The sequence below is a fragment of the Paroedura picta genome, chromosome 3, assembly GCF_049243985.1.
Source record: "Paroedura picta isolate Pp20150507F chromosome 3, Ppicta_v3.0, whole genome shotgun sequence".
NCBI classification, from domain to species: Eukaryota; Metazoa; Chordata; class Lepidosauria; order Squamata; family Gekkonidae; genus Paroedura; species Paroedura picta.
In genome coordinates, this window is record NC_135371.1 from 138,801,307 (window position 1) to 138,814,148 (window position 12,842).

A 12,842-nucleotide genomic window follows, 5' to 3' on the forward strand; every position below is an offset into this window, starting at 1 on the left:
CGTGCGGGGGTGGGGGGGTATTTTTTTTTCACTCGGGGGGAGCGTGGCAACGATGAAACGGCAGCTCAAACACCACCTGCTAGCTAGACGGGTCTCTGCAACGAATTAACGCAGATTCATTGCAACGTGTTTTTTTTTTAAACCTTCCTTAAAGGGAAAGGGGCTTTTCGGGAGCATGATAACGACCGCCCATTGGCTGCTCGTTTGATTGAAGGCCAGGGGTGGGACAAAGGGGCGTGGCGGTCAGGGGCCAGGGGCAATATCGCTTCCTGGCTAGCGATTTTTGCCGAGACTGGAAACCTGTGGGAAACGATAGAAACGCAACTGGATTCCACTACAAAGGCAGGTATGCATAACAACGAATTCCACTATTTAAAATGGCGTTTTTTCGTTCCGCAACCAATTTGCTACAAGGATCCCGGTGCGAAATGGCCCTCAGGATACATGGATTGTCACAAGATAACTTCTTAGCAGATACACCAGTAAATACAAGGCCCCGCACTAGAATGTGCAATTGCAATTGTAACTCTAAATGAAACAAGTAACTGACAAAACCGCCTCTTCTCCAAAAGCATGGAAAGGTCTGGCGTTACACTTACACTGGATCTTAAAGTCTGATGGCAACAGCCGAATGTTGGACACGGCAATGTGTCCCGTGTCCCCATCATCAAATTCAACCAGCACTGAGTCTGCATCATCTTCCTCATCACTCGAGGAACCTGTGGAGTAGAGAATGTGTTACCCTTAGGGAAGGAGAAGCATATTTTAGGCCAGTTTCATTACTGGTGGCATGGGAGAAAGCCTAGCCCAGAGATCTCATGGGGTCACCTTTGCTAGACCCTCTCACCTCGAATGACATTCCCAGGGTAGAGGCAACGGGACTTCTGGCTCCAGTAAGCACAGACCCGTGTGCCGGGAGGGAGGCTGTGACTCGACTGGGGCCGCACATCCAAAACCTGGAAAGAAACCAAGGGCTCTAGTTGGCAGATGGTCCACTGTACTCTAGACCGAGAAACATTGCTGACAGTGGTTGCCAAGCCAAGGGCAGCTGTCTTCTGGGTATTGCATCATACAATGACAGTCAAGATGAAATCTGAAAATGAGCAGGCAGGATCTGGGGAGGCGGGGGGGGGGATATACTCCAGTATTCAGAAGGCAGCACTTCTGTGACCCGTCCCTCTTTCATTGTATCCAATCAGGCTGACCCACTCTTCTGTTCTGTCTGAACTGCCCCTTTTTTTGTCCTGCTCCTGGTCTGGAGTAAACCAAAGTTTGCCAACAACAATTTTACCCCCAAATCAGCAGATCTGTATATATTTTACCAATTTGGTTTATATGATTTATCATACACACAAATTTGGCATTTCCTCTGTGGGAACCTCTGTTCTCTCGAATTCTGTACTCATTGTGAAGTGTCGACTTGCATAAAGCACTGGCATCAGCTAAACAGCCTTTCCTCTGTTGAGTCTGAGAAGTGGGAGAGATGTATAGCTATACCATACACAGGTCAGGCTTCTACAACAACTGCACATACGCCCAATTGGGCACTGCAGTGCTAGGATGCACAGCTAGAGACTGGGAAATGTCTCTGGGAAAGGCAGCTATTGTATTGTCCTCCATCTTTGCTGGATTGAAACCAAGAAGTGACTACAAAAACCATATAGATTCCACCGTGTGCAGCTGGCAAGAGGATTAGCTATGACCATCTGATATTCTGCACAAGCACATTTGAACCCCTAGTTTAAAAACCTGTGGATGCACTCTTACCTAAATACACCTTGCCTCCCCACATCCTTTCCAAAGGATTCCAACATAAAGAAGTTGTAGGTCTCTCTATAACTTGCTTGTGTCAGCAAAAGTGCTTCATAATCCTTGTCCTTGCACATTACTACAAAGGACTAGTCCTTCTTGGTCTCACTCTCACAGGTATATGCCTTATACATGCATGCTGCTCTTCCCGACTGCATTGAAAATCCAGCTCTTTCACTCCCAATTGTCTAAGCATGCTTAATTAATCCCAGGCCATGATCTCTGGAGGACTTACCGCCTCTTGTAGCAGCTGCTCCTGGGAGTAGATCCTCTGCCGGTTTCCTCGCTCTCCCTCAATGACGATACTGTAGCTATGAGAGGAAATCAATGACAGACTTTATCCAGCTGAAACAGAGGAAAAGCTGGAGCAATATGCAGCTTGGCTAATTCTGATATACATGTGAGGGACCTATGAGGAATCGTGGGAGAGAAGAAATCCCATTTCCCTCCCATCATCACCACTGCCAGTTCAGGTCACATGACAAGTGTGTGGCCAAGATGGAATCTGAACCTAAATCTCCCTGATCAAACTCTGCTCTTGACAGAGGTCCATTTTTGTGCAAATTAGTTAAGAAGAAGCTACTGGATCTACATAACCATGCATGATGGCAAGGATTGGACAGAGTCACTGCTACTCTGTTTCCCAGTGGAGCGAATGGGAACTTTGAACTTAGGTAATGTGAATGCCATAGCAGGCATTGTGGAGGTAAAGGAAACTTAGGTCTCTACTTGGTAAGGGCTGCAACTGTCCATAACTAGCAGGTTATACTTCTCTAAAGAGTATAAAATAAGGCTTGGAAAAGAGAGGTGCAGGGTATGCACGAGAAAAGGAACCACCCCATCTCCTAAATAATGGCATTAGAGGACAGTAGTGCTGTCATTTGCCCTCAGAAGGAATTGCCCTCCCTGCCTACATCCCTTGCCTGCCTTTGTGCTTGAAAAGCCGGGTCCTTACATGTCTGGTGGCTGCAGACTCTTCACACTACCAGCATAGAGCAAGCTGTCCTCCTTGGGGATGAGCACACGCAGTCCGTCCTGGAGATCCTCTTTGTGGATGTTGCATGGCTGGGCTGCAACCATAAGGCCAGGATATGAACCCCACAGCTCACGGTTTCCCTTTGCTTCTTTATGCTAGCAAAGTTCTCAAAACACGTTGTTTGAAACATGCAAACTCTAAAGTTATCTAAGAGCACCAGTTCTAAGCTTGAATCATTCTCAGAGGCTTACCCATGGTTTACAGTAGCCTTCGGTACTACAGCCCCTTGGAAGCTCCGAGGTAGGTTTCCTCAGCCTCACCCGTATTAGGAGACTGAAGTCCAACCAACAATTAACCCAGAAGGTTTGGGCTCCACCACACTGTGGAATCCTCAGCCTCTTCCACCCCATGGCACCATCCCTGCCATGTATCCCTAAACTGACCATGACATCAGATTTAGCTTTAGCAACACCTGCATGATCTCTGCCAGTATGCCTTCTCCTGCTCCTGTGTGCTTTCTGTCCTGGCTCCTGACCATTAAGCCATGTGGTGAGTCTTTCTAGCCCCAGATCCCCCACCAAATGCCAAATAAATAAATAACATACTTACTCATGGTCATGCTTTGCTCTGTACCAAGGGATGGCACTTCCTCCACTTCAGAGAAGCTGCTGTTATCATCAAACTCAAAGTGGTCCTCCATGGCAAAGCTCTCCATCAGCCGACTGACAGCCCGGCCTTTGCACTGTGGGGAAGGAATCAAAACCATGTCTTCTAATTCACATAGTGTGCCCCTACACAGCTAGATGACAAACAGGCACTTGCCCAAGATGAGAAAGGACTGAACAAGGGTCTCCCAAGTCCAAAGTCTGTCCCTTGTTGGAGGAGGAGGGCTGAATGAATAGGGGAGAGTTAATTTGCCTTCTTAGCTCCTCCCTGCCTCACTCAGGAAACGATACCAACAAAGCAGATACTCAGCAGTAACAAGAGCACTGGAGCCTTCAGCTCTTCCACTTCCTGTGGTTATATATCCATAAAACTTCTGCTTTTTTAAGCATGGCAGCTGGTGCCAAGATACTCAAGCCCTACTCTGCAAAATAAAAATCCTACCTGCTTGCTGACAACTTTGCTCTTGACTTTTGCCAGTTTCTTGCCTTTGCTCAAAATGGCCTTTGCATTGCGAGGTGAGAGTGCCAAAGCCCCGTTCTTTCTCTGTCAAAGGGGTGGGGGAGGGAGGGAGGGAGGGAGGGAAGGAGAAAGAGGAAGTCAGCCAGCACAATTCACCCTGGACTACAGAGGCCCTTCCTAGCACAGTGCTGTAAAGACCCATCTTTTCTCAATGCCTCTCACCCACAAGGGCCAGCTTAACTGGCAGAAACACCCTTCTGTAGCAGCAGCATCTCGCCTATCCCTCTTCACCAGAGGGATTCCATGGTCCCAGCTTACCCTGAGGGCTGACTGCAGCACTTTGCTCTTGCGGGTGGCTTTCTTAAGGCGTTCATTGCTAAGTTTCCCTGCATCATCCCGGGCGGCGAATGACCTAGCATGACTGGCAGCGTAGAGCCCCTCACTGGTGGCTGATGTCCCAGGCCCACAGTGCAGCTCTTTGGCTTTGGCCTTCAGCCTCTTCTTGTTGGAACTCTCACAAGATCCTGCTCGGCATACCGGCACCTTCTCTAACCTCCCCACGTCCGATTTCACAGGGCGGCGCTTGATTTTGACTTGACCCTCAGGGCTGGGGATTCTGCAGGGTCCTGTGTGGATACAGAAGACTACCTCAATGTAGAAAGATACAGACGAGAACGCAAGTCTTAACTAGGGGCTCTGTCTGTCATTGCCTATATAACAGTAGTAAGCACATGCCCATAATATTTCATGCAGTCCCTTATTTAGTGTATTTTTATCCTGCAGCTTCCTCCAAGGAGCTCGGGGTTGCTTACATTATTTCCCCCTCCTCCATTTTATCCTCATAATAACTCCATAAGAGAAGCTGAGAGAATGTTGCAAGGCACCCAGAGAACTTAATGGCACAGTAGGAATTTGTACCTGGGCCTCCCTAATCATGTCCACTCTCATTAGTAACTCACTGGCTCACCTGAGGGCCTCTTCTGTTTGGGGACTGCAGTTTGGCATGGCATAGCCTTACTATTCCCAGAGTAGCTTAAAAAGCTGGATTTTTTCACTGTATCTATTCCTGTCAGGTTTCTGTGGCCAACTCTCAACCAATGTGGGTGCATTTGGAACATTACCTAGTAACCCCTGTCTCTCCTTTTTCTTCTTTGCTTTCTGATTGGCTTCCATTTTAACAACTGAGGAAGGAGAGGGGCCAATCACAGAAGGGTTTACTGTCACATGAAGGGTGGAGCTAGTGTCACTGGTCAAGTCATCACCACCACCATCGTCATCACTCTCATAATCTCTGTGGCGATTGTCATCTGTGAATAGAGAAGAATTGGGAGAAATTCATGGATGGAGGGAGAGGATCACGTCAGCATGGGGAGGAGACTCAGCCTGGCCTTGTAAATCAGGGGTCGTCAACCTGTGGTCCTCCAGATGTCCATGGACTACAATTCCCATGAACCCCTGAAGCAAACATCATGTTATTTGTGAAGACCACATTTCAACGTGAGCTGGAAACCATGGGTTTATTAGGCAGTGGTTCACAAAATATTTCACCTTCCAAACCTTCCAGTCTCACTTGGGACCTTGTATTGCATTGCCTGTCCCTCATTCCATTATGAGCATCATGGTGAATCCATGATGTAGAGCAATCCATGGTCTGGCATTTTATACCTTTGGAGTACTGTGGTAAGGACCAAGATATAAGAAAGTAGCAGCCAACCCCTCCCCCAACAGGGATAGAGTGGTGGCCAAAGTTTTTAAACAAAATAGCCCACTCAAATAAAGCAACTTGAATCTGTCCTGTCTGAGCTGCTGCCTCCCTCTGTGCTGACCCTTCAACCATTAGTTCCTACATCCTGGTTTTTGCCCTTTGGACAATATGTCTTTGTTCTGTTGGCTTTGAGGAGTGGAAGTGGAATTCCTGTCTCAGTCTTGACTTCCTGATAAGCTGCTCCAGGAGCTCCAGGGGAAGCCCATAAGGCTGCAATCAAATGGGAACAGACATAGGCCCCGGCGGAGGCTGTCCTGTGCAGTTATTTTTAAATTGCACAGTTTCCTCTGCACAGGAAATACACTGTGCTGTAAGCTCCTGGCCAAAGCTGAAGATGCCAGTTTTTGCTGGAGGATGGACTGACTCATAAATGGCTTGGGAGAATCTAACTGTGGTTGCCTTTCTTAGTGCTCAGGTGGAAGGATTTTGCCATTTTGGGTGGCCAGCAAATAGTCCAAAGTACACAGCATACAACAGCAGCAGTCCCAGGGCTTGAATGCAAGCTAACCACTGCAATGTTATCAGGACCTGCTCACATACAGCATCAACTTTGCTTCTGTGTCCCAACAGATTCTTCTCCTCTGCCCAGATCTGTACCTGCATCAGCATTCCCTGTGATTGGTTTGTCCTCCAAGACATCCAGGTCTTGCTGTGGGTACTTTGCAGAAGGTGTGACTTTGGAGCTCTTGGTCCGAGAGAGTTTCTTTGGGATCCGGGGCCCAGGGTTAGGCTCTTTCCGACAGAATGAACCGATGCTTGTAGGCAAGCCTTTGCTCTTGACTTTCTGCTTCAGATGAGAGGCCTTGTGTACCACACTGGAAGCCAGTTTGCTTTGGGAACTGCTCTTCTTGCAGCGCACCTTCTCCTGCTGAACAAGCAGACACATTACTCCTGGCAGAAAAGGCATAGACATTGACATGCTTTGGTCTTTCCCTGTTGCTCCTGCCCACCCATCCCTGATCCACATATCAAAATAAGGGAACTGGAAAAAGCTGAGGAAATCTATCTTATCTGGGTCCACCATCACTATTGCTGAAGTTGCATTCATTCTATTCAAATTGGCTGTTAAATGTTTATCACAAACCACCCAAAAAGGAGGTTCTGCAACATATCTTAGCTGCTCTGTAAGGAAGCCACCCACTCACTCACCCCATTTCATTTACACATATTTTTTCTTCAATTTAAATCTCTGCTTTCTGGGATAACAAACAACTGACATCAGTTTTAATGGCAATCTTTTAGATGTCTGAATATGATTATTAGATACCCTCTAGCCTCCCAAAGTATTAAAGTATTCATTATCATTTATATATGGACTCAGCATATTCCAGGTTAAAAACAAGCTACTTTAATAGCTGGGTCAGAATACGTTTTTCCTTGGCTGCTTCCTTATCAATTGCAGGAAAAAACAGGGTTGTACTTACCTGTAACTGTTGTTCCTTGAGTATCTTCTGTACAAGCACACATGGGGACTGCACATGAGCAGTTCTGCCACTGGACACGTTTTTACAGCTAAGAGCCTCCAGGGGGCTCTACGTGCCTGAACCAGAAGTTTGTTCCCACCCAGGGATCACGTGCCTCTGCACAGCAGCAGCACCCCCAGTACTTATGGTGCTGCCAAAGGAGAGCATGCAGTGGGTCAGAAGGGAGGGTACATGTGCCTACACAGAAGATCCTTGATGAAAAACAGTTACTGGTAAGTGCAACCCTGTTTTCATCATCGATCTTCTGTGCAGTCCCACATGGGGATTCTAACCAGCTATTCAATAGGAAGACAGGGCATGCTCACCTACATGAATAAGCTTCTCACCTTGCCTGCAGATCTAGAGTGTAGTGGCACACGAGCATGTCTGTTTACAACCAAGTGGCATCTTGGCAAATCTTTTGCAGCAGTGCTCCATCGAAGAAAGCTGCTGAAGAAGCCATAGCCCTCATCGAATGGGCATGATATAGCCCTCATTGAATGGGCATCGAATGGGCAGGGCTAAAGCATAGAATTCTTTAATAGTAGAGATAATACATCTTGACAAAGTTTGGGATGATGCCCTCTTGCTTCTATTAGGACTAGCAAAACATACAAATAGAGCTCTCTCCCTACAGAATTCTAGTGTTCTTTTAAGGTAAAATAATAATGCCCTTCAAACATCTAAGGAATGCAAGCGTTGCTCCTTCTCTGAACTTGATGCCGGGAGAAAAATAGGCAAAGTAATATCCTTGGGTAGGTGAAACTAAGAAACTACTTTAGAGAGAAATCTATGGTTGGGCCAAAGAGCTACTCTCTCAAGAAAAAACTTCGGAAATGGTGGGTCCATCTGAAGGGTTGCTAACTCACTGCCTCTTTGGGCTGATGTAACATAGGGTGACCAGATTTCGACATTGGTAAAGCAGGACACCATTGACCGAGGAGGTTCTTGATTAAAAATTTGGTCTTTATGGAGCAACAAAAAGTTTCATAGAACGCATAGAACGCAAAAATAGTATTGTAATATATATATTTTTAATTTCAACATAAGTACAATTTGCCAGGTACCCCCAGATGTCCCTCCAAAAGTGGGACATTCTGGTCACCTTAATGTAACATCCTCTAGAAAACATACCTAGAAAGTTCAGTCAATGAACATGTGGCAAGAGGCTCAAAGGGTTTATACACTAACTGTGTTAGCACAACCGAAAGAGACCACTGGGGAACTGATGAGTCCCTAAGGAGACAAAGATTACACAAACCTTTCAGACATCTTTTGGACAAAAGATGGGAGAAAATGATGGGAGAAAACTGTCCTCAGTCCCCATATGGTAAGAGGAGATAGCGGCCAAACAGATCTTTAATGATGGAAAAAACCAAACCCTTATTCCTCCAGTGTAGCAAATATTCACATATAACCCACAACAATGCAGCTTCTGGGGAAATCTCTCTCCCTGCACCAAAGAGAGAACTGCTTCCATTTACACATTATAAGATCTAGTATTTGGTTTGTGCAAGTGCAGAAGTCCATTGTTAATATCTTGTGAGACTATTAAATCTCTGTTTCTAGTCTCCAAACCATCAGGCTGAGGCAGTTTAGATCATTATGACTGACATTGAATAAATCCAAGTATTTGGGCAAGGACAGGCACTGAAACTGGGAAAAATCCAAAAGGATTGGAAACCAAATCTAACAGAGCCAAAAAGGAGCCACCAAATTCATATTTGATCTTTCTTTCCTGGCTTTCTCTATTACTGTTATAAGTAGCAGAGACTGAGGGAATACGTATAGCTTGAATGTGGGCATTGAGCTTCGATGCTTTGACCCAAATTAGGGTAGACTGCTGAAACTTGTGCCCCCTTGTTTTTTTAAAATAAAACTTTGTGACAGTATTGTCTGTCTGAACAAGTATGGACTAATCCCATAGGGTATCTGAGTAACTGCTAAGGGCATTCCAAACTGCTCACAACTCAAGCAGATTAATATGACACTGCATTGCATTATCAGAGCACATGCCCCATGCAGACAAGCTCTCACACTGGGTACCCCATCCCAAGACTGAAGCATTTGTAGTCAGAACTACCCCATATTCACAGATTTCAAATGAAATGCCCTGGGATAAATTATGGTGAGAGAGCCACCATACCAGGGAATGGACAATAGGTCTAGGAATGGAAAAATCTACATCATAAAGCATGCACACCTGCCCTACAGATATCAAAGTTGTAGGGGCTGCATCTGTAACCTGGCAAAGGGCAAAACTGTATAATAGAAGCCATATATCCTAAAAGGCAAAGGATCTTCTGAACTGATTAGAAGTGATTCATGGTAAATTGCTTAACCAATTTAGTAATGGCTTGTACTCTGTTGAAGGGCAAAAATCCCTTACCCACTAGAGTGTCCAACCTGGTTCCAATAAATTCCACTCTCTGGGATGAGACAAAATGGGACTTTTCCCAATTCCCCATGAATCCCAGCCAATGACCAGTCTCCAAGACGACGGAACAACACTTTGATAATTGGTTCCTAGAGTCCACTACCAACAGCCAATCATCAAAATACAGGAATATATGACAGTTTTGTAAACAACTATGAGCAATCATTGGGGATACACATTTTGAAAATGCCATGGGAGCCAAGGTCAACCCAAATGGCAAGACAGTGTATTGGAACACAGGGCTGCCACCAGAAAAATGTAGACATTTACAGTTGAGGGTGGATGGAGACATGAAAATAAGTATCCGTCAAGTCAAGTTACTTTATAAAGTAACAGTTCTTTAATAACTGTACATTATAATGAATAGAAACCATGCAAAACTTAGATATGTACAGAAAAACATCTAATTTCTAGGGTCCAAAATAGATCTAACTCTCCAATTCTGTAGGCTGATGGTCTTGTTATTTATGGATCTGGTGCTACACAGAACCAATGTCAGAGAAAAGCTGTTTTTCCTAGCCCCTCCATCCTTGTCTTTCAGGATGGGATGAAGGTTAGAAGGAGTGCGAGCATAACCATATCTCCTATTTCTTCATTTGAACCACCTTCTTCCACCACTGAACCCCCCCCCATCCCCCAATGGTAAGAATCCCCAGTTCTTTGCTGGCCTCTCTACCATCCATATTTTATCTCATCCCTTCTCTCTCTCCCTCCCCTCAGTAACCACTAACAATAAATTGTCAGCCAATTTCTCTCTCTCCACCCTCATCAACCATCCAATAATTCCAACACAGTAAAGATATTAACGGTAGCTTTCAAATAACTCAAATTAACTCAAACTATAAGGCTGTCTTCTCCAGTTCCATCTGATCTCCTCATTTTTTGTAGGGACTTGCAAGTTGGATTGTCAGGCCTGTAAATCAATTTTCTAGGTGGGCAGGTTGGTAGGTTTCTTAGCATATTTCTAGAAGGCTAGATAGATCCTTTGCCTTGGTGTTAGGCACATGGTGGTTTCCATTGTTTGAGTTCTCATAGTAGTGGCAGTGGCTCTTGGTGGCTAGCACTGGTGGTAGCTAGTGACAAGCCAGGTCAGCTAGTAGTGGTGCTTGTTAATAGGTGTTGGGCTATGGAGATCAAAGAGTGGAATTCAGACCAGTAGTCTAGCACAATTGGTAGTGCAATTGGCTAGTGACAAGGCCAAGAAGATGCTTTTATTGTGGTTTGGAGCAGCCTGGTGCAGTCAAGGGTGATCTAGTAGGGACCAGGTCAGCAGTGGAAATCCTGCTCCATTATTAGCTAGCAGCCTAATAGGGCAAAGAAATGTCACATGCCCACGTCACAGGTCTGAAGTTGCAAAGTTCTCCCATCTATGCCTTAGGAGCCAAGCAGCCGCCAGGCAGAGTCTCTCCCACTGCCACAGAAACCAAGTGGCCAGGCAGGGCTCCCACCCCTCATTGTGGAAGCCGATAGTACAGCGTCTCTCATGTCATAACAGGAGCTACGTGGCTGTGCAGAGCCCGCCCCCCCCCCCCGACTGCAGGAGCCATGTGGCTGGGCAGAATCCTCCATCCTCGTCTCACGGTCCAAGTGGCTGGCCACTGTTCTCTGTCCTCATTGCAAGAGTCAAGTGGATGGGCAGAGTCCCACATCTTCATTACGTGGCGGACAGTCAGGCTAAACCTCTGCCCTCGCCATGGGTCAAAGTGTCCAGGCAGAGCCTGGAGCCCTGTGCCCACACCACACATCAAAGTGGTTCAGTAGAGCTTCACACATTTTTTGTGGTCCAAGCAATTGGGGTGCACTGTCAGCTGAAGCGGACAGGTGGAGCATCGCTCCCACACTGCACGTTGAAGTATTCAGGCAGAGATCTGTGCCCTTGCTATAGGCTGAGAAGCGATCAGGAGTGCTCTGCACTCCCTCATAGATGAGCACTGCATCTTTTGGGCCTTACCAGTCTCACCTGGATCAGCAGTTAGTGCTGAGCTAAGCCAGCCAGGATGGTTCTCTTGGAGATCAGACAGTCCAGTGGTGGCCTGGGTTTGCCAGCAGCGAAGGCCAGTGGTGGAAGGCGAGGTTGGGTCTAGCAGGGTGATGATGGCTGGGCTGAGCCATGATGGAAAACCCCTCATGTAGGTCATGGCCTGCAAGATGGTATCTTTCTTTCCCTCTTCATTTTTATTTTCTCCTCCTTTCTCACTTACTGCTCTCTCTTGCTTCCTTTTCTCGTTTCTCTCATTCTTTGGCAGCTGTTTAATTTTTTGTCTAATTTTTTTGGTTGTTGGATTAGGCACGATTTTTTGTGGCAGTAGTTTGTATTTTGAACCAGACCAGTTGGCTTGTCTGACTGCTCTTGTTGCCATTTTTAAAAAAGAAATAGCCTCCCAGGAAGAGTAGAACTGAGTTTGCTGTCACCAAACTTACCAGGCGCTGAACCCAGCATTAGTCAGAAGGCAGATTTCTGAGTTGAGGCTGCCACTCTTGATGGGGCTAATTGGTGGGCTGACCTATGCCTAAAGGACCCCTTGTGCCTCTGATAACTCTGATGAGGGTGAATAGCTTAGAGGTAGGATACTGGAACCCCAAGGAGTATCAGTAATCCTTCTAGTAAGGGTACCAGGACTGCTGTACAAATGACCTCTGGTTGAATTGGGAAGGTCCTGGTTGAGACACTCCCAATGATTTAGCCATCTGCTTATTTTATTAATTAAAGACAAAGACTCATCAGTTCTCATCAAGAAAAGTGTTGAACCCTCAAAAGGCAAGTCCTTGATCTTGAGCTTGATTTCTACAGGTAAGGCTGTTGTCCTTAACCATATGTGGCATCTAAGTACAACGAAACACACCATGGCACAGATATGTTGCTTGTAGAGTTTTAGGCTTCATACTTGCATTGATCTGTTGCTTGGAGAGTTTTAAGGAGCCACTTTTTCTTGGGTAGGAGATCCAGGAATAGCAAGATCCTCTCCCACAAGAATGGCTGGTAACCAGCCATGATACTCTCCTAATTTCTGTTCTAGAGCATCTAGCTTTCTGCCCTCTCTGACAGTAGGAGCGGAATGGTAAGCCTGATGACCCTTAGGTTGCGTTTCCTCCATCAACAAAGAAGATGGTGGAGGATGTATTATTACATAGTTAAAGGCCTCTTTCTTAATTCTGTAGAAATGTTCGACTCTTCTAGATATGGGTTGGATTGATGTCTCTGGAGTTGATTTGCTCGATGGCTCTGAAGCTCTGAGGGCCTTTTCACACTTCAGCTTTGACGCCCTA

General features: G+C 46.0%; 1 protein-coding gene across 9 annotated transcripts in view; it reads right to left on the bottom strand.

The window, feature by feature from the left end:
- Nucleotides 1-12,842, bottom strand: part of BAHCC1 (BAH domain and coiled-coil containing 1) — a 136,354-nt gene that overhangs the window by 9,487 nt on the left and 114,025 nt on the right. For 6 of the 9 annotated variants that reach the window (XM_077328257.1, XM_077328258.1, XM_077328259.1 and 3 more), the window contains exons 16-24: nt 6,273-6,543; nt 5,032-5,217; nt 4,229-4,536; nt 3,893-3,994; nt 3,395-3,527; nt 2,765-2,879; nt 2,045-2,120; nt 848-956; nt 600-719 (exon numbers count right to left, since the gene is read on the bottom strand). In XM_077328257.1, coding sequence (XP_077184372.1) covers nt 600-719; nt 848-956; nt 2,045-2,120; nt 2,765-2,879; nt 3,395-3,527; nt 3,893-3,994; nt 4,229-4,536; nt 5,032-5,217; nt 6,273-6,543 — 1,420 coding nt within the window. The remainder of the gene's footprint in view (nt 1-599; nt 720-847; nt 957-2,044; nt 2,121-2,764; nt 2,880-3,394; nt 3,528-3,892; nt 3,995-4,228; nt 4,537-5,031; nt 5,218-6,272; nt 6,544-12,842) is intronic. The other 3 variants (XM_077328261.1, XM_077328264.1, XM_077328262.1) reach the window with 2 other exon arrangements.